This window comes from Tinamus guttatus, unplaced genomic scaffold (assembly GCF_059628265.1).
Source record: "Tinamus guttatus ecotype Peru unplaced genomic scaffold, ASM5962826v1 Tinamus_guttatus_pri_ptg000027l, whole genome shotgun sequence".
NCBI classification, from domain to species: Eukaryota; Metazoa; Chordata; class Aves; order Tinamiformes; family Tinamidae; genus Tinamus; species Tinamus guttatus.
In genome coordinates this window covers 6571210-6574022 of record NW_028288561.1, presented here as the reverse complement: position 1 = coordinate 6574022, position 2813 = coordinate 6571210, and the positions used below count along the sequence as shown (strand labels likewise).

Below are 2813 nucleotides of genomic sequence, written 5' to 3'. Positions count from 1 at the left end.
GAACAAAGTGAGTCTTTGAAGGAAATAGAAATTGATGGGGCCTTTGCCTTGGAAATCTCTCTACATATCAGGTGCCTCCTCTGTCATCCTTACCTAAATCGAAATGACTTGATCAGCAAGCCATACCCACAGACCTTGCACAACTTTGCCTATCCTTGCAACGTGAAGGAGTTAGTGGTTGCTTGTCCCAAGTCACGTTTCTGTGGTTTTCCTTGAGAATAAGACTGGAAAGCTCTCCATAATATATTTGCATCCCTAATCAATGCTTAATGTGCTTAATTTTGCTCAGTAATCTTTTTTTCCTGTTAGAAGGGGAGACTTCCAGCCCAGGTATCACCTTCTAAGAGCTGAGTCTGCTCTCACATCTCAACAGCCCTTATCTATCAGAAGCCAGATACTAAACTAGGAAGCCGTGGCACTTTCTCTCCCCTTCCAGCTTCCAGCTGCGACTTTACCGAGGCCGAGGGAACGTCCTTGCCTCGGTGCCATGCTACATGGGCTGATCTTAGTTGCAGCGTTCTGAGTTTCGACTCCGCTGTCTGCCCAGCCTGCAAATAAAAACCATGAGAGTGCTGCTCCTGCTTCCTACAGCGCCTTTTTTTTTCTCTGGGATTCCTGGGACAGAGTCTCCTGTCATCCCTGGAGAATTTCACGGGAATTGTCACATGTTGCCCAAACTGTCAGAGGCTGCTGAAGGTGCGGGGTGGCCGGAGGAGCACGGGGGGCAGCAGAGGGGAGGCTGGGGCAGCTCCGAGCCGCGTAGCTGAGGCGGGGGGGCGGCCGTTAGCGACCGTTAGCGACCGTTGGGCGACCGTTAGCGACCGTTAGCGACCGTTGGGCGGCCGCCGCCGTCCGCGGCTTCGCGCCGCGGCGCTGATTGGGCGGCGGGCGAATCCCAGCGGGCGCCTCTGCGCGATATAAGGGGCGGCGGGGCCGCGGCGGCCGCACAGCCCGCCCCGAGCCCGGGCGCAGCGCGGCGCGGCCGCCGCCTCCGTGCCGGGACGCGCGCACCCCTCTCCTCATCCCCCGCGGCCCCGGCGCGGCCATGGCCGAGCTGAAGTCGCTGGGCGGCGAGACGTACCTGGCGCTGGCCCCGGGCTACGGCCCGTCGCCCTTCGCCTACGGCGCGGTGCGCGGCGGCGAGGGCCCGCGGGGGAGCTACGCGGCGGGCGGCGGGGCCGACTTCGCCGTGGGACCGCTGGGCAAGGCGGCGGAGAGCAGCGGCGAGCAGAGCGGCGACGACGAGGACGCCTTCGAGGGCGCCGCGAAGGGCGGCCCGGGCTTGCCCGAGCGCGAGGGCAAGCTGAAGGCGGGCGGCCTGGGCAAGAAGGCCAAGGAGCAGCGCTCGCTGCGCCTCAGCATCAACGCGCGGGAGCGGCGGCGGATGCACGACCTCAACGACGCCCTGGACGGGCTGCGCTCCGTCATCCCCTACGCGCACAGCCCCTCGGTGCGGAAACTCTCCAAAATCGCCACGCTGCTCCTGGCCAAGAACTACATCCTCATGCAGGCGCAGGCCCTCGAGGAGATGCGGCGCCTCGTGGCCTACCTGAACCAGGGCCAGGCGCTGAGCGCCCCGCTGCCCGCCACGCTCAACCCCTTCGCCCAGGCGGCCGTGTACCCGTTCGGCGGCTCCGCCGTGCCCGCCTGCCCCGAGAAATGCACTGCCTTCACCGGAGCCGCCTCGGCGCTCTGCAAACACTGCAGCGACAAGCCTTGACTCCCGGCCACTTCCCCTGCGGGGGCTATTTTTCTTTTCTCCATTTGTCTGTCTGTTTTCTGCGCGCTTTTCTTCCCACTGCCATCAGCCCCGGCTTCCTACCGTCAGTTAAGTCTGGGTTTTCTTTCTTGACTTGCTTAAACTTCCAGCCATCCCCCTCTCCCCTTCTCCTCCTCTGTTTGGAAATATTTATTTGACTTCGAACACTTTTAAGTGCGTTTAATTTATCCCCCTCCCCTCCGTGCAATTTTCTGTAGAGTTATTTCCTTCCCAGCCTGTTAATGGACCGCGAGCTGTCGCACACCAAGTTGTCGCGCAGTTTGGCAACCGAACTGTAGGAAGGGAGAGAGAGAGGCACCTGGAAAAGAAACCTCAGAGAGATTTCTTTAGGATGATCCACCTGGGTAAAAATGTTTATTTTAAAAAGAAAGAAAGGGGAAAAAAATAAATCCCCAGAGCTATGCAATGTTTCAGGAGCACATCCAGAGCAGGAGGTTCCTGTGCAGCCAGCGGGAATTTTCCTGTACCTGCAAATCCCAACTGGAAATGTCAGTGGGTCGGCTCACGGGATGGAGGAGCGGGGGGTACTGAGAAAACTGCAGGTGCTTCAAAATAAGATGCATTTACTTGTTCTTTCTCTTAAAACAAAGTAAGAACCCACTCGTGGACTGAGAGAAGCCTTTGATTGTATTCTGCTGCCTGCGTTCTTGCCTGTTTCTCGGCTTGGTTGAGTTTTCAGATGATTTTTTCCAAAGTCATCTCTCATGATAAAACAAAAGGTCACTTAACATATTTATATGTATTTATAACAAATAAAAGATATGAATACTCGATCTCTCTGTCCTACATGTCTCTAATCCAGTTGGCAGCCTAAGCAAAACTCCTGCTGAAGTGAGGTCTAAAAGAGAAGACAGCCCAGCAGCTCTTTGCAGAGGATTAGCATGGTAAAGTTAGGCAAATGAAAGAGCTCTGGACATTTAACTCTTTATCAGCAGGATTTGGCTTTTTCTTCAGTCTGTCTCGTGGATTTTGAGTACACAGATAATGTTGCTTAAACCCAGAGTTTGGTTACGCAGGTGGAGATTGGCCTGGT

General features: G+C 56.4%; 1 protein-coding gene across 1 annotated transcript; it reads left to right on the top strand.

Moving 5' to 3' along the window:
• Positions 1 to 1042: 1042 nt before the first annotated feature.
• BHLHE23 (basic helix-loop-helix family member e23) lies at positions 1043 to 2209 on the top strand. The gene has a single exon (XM_010212835.2). The coding sequence runs from the start codon at positions 1046 to 1048 to the stop codon at positions 1718 to 1720; it is 675 nt and encodes a 224-aa protein (XP_010211137.2). The 5' UTR covers positions 1043 to 1045; the 3' UTR covers positions 1721 to 2209.
• The last annotated feature ends 604 nt before the right edge of the window (positions 2210 to 2813 follow it).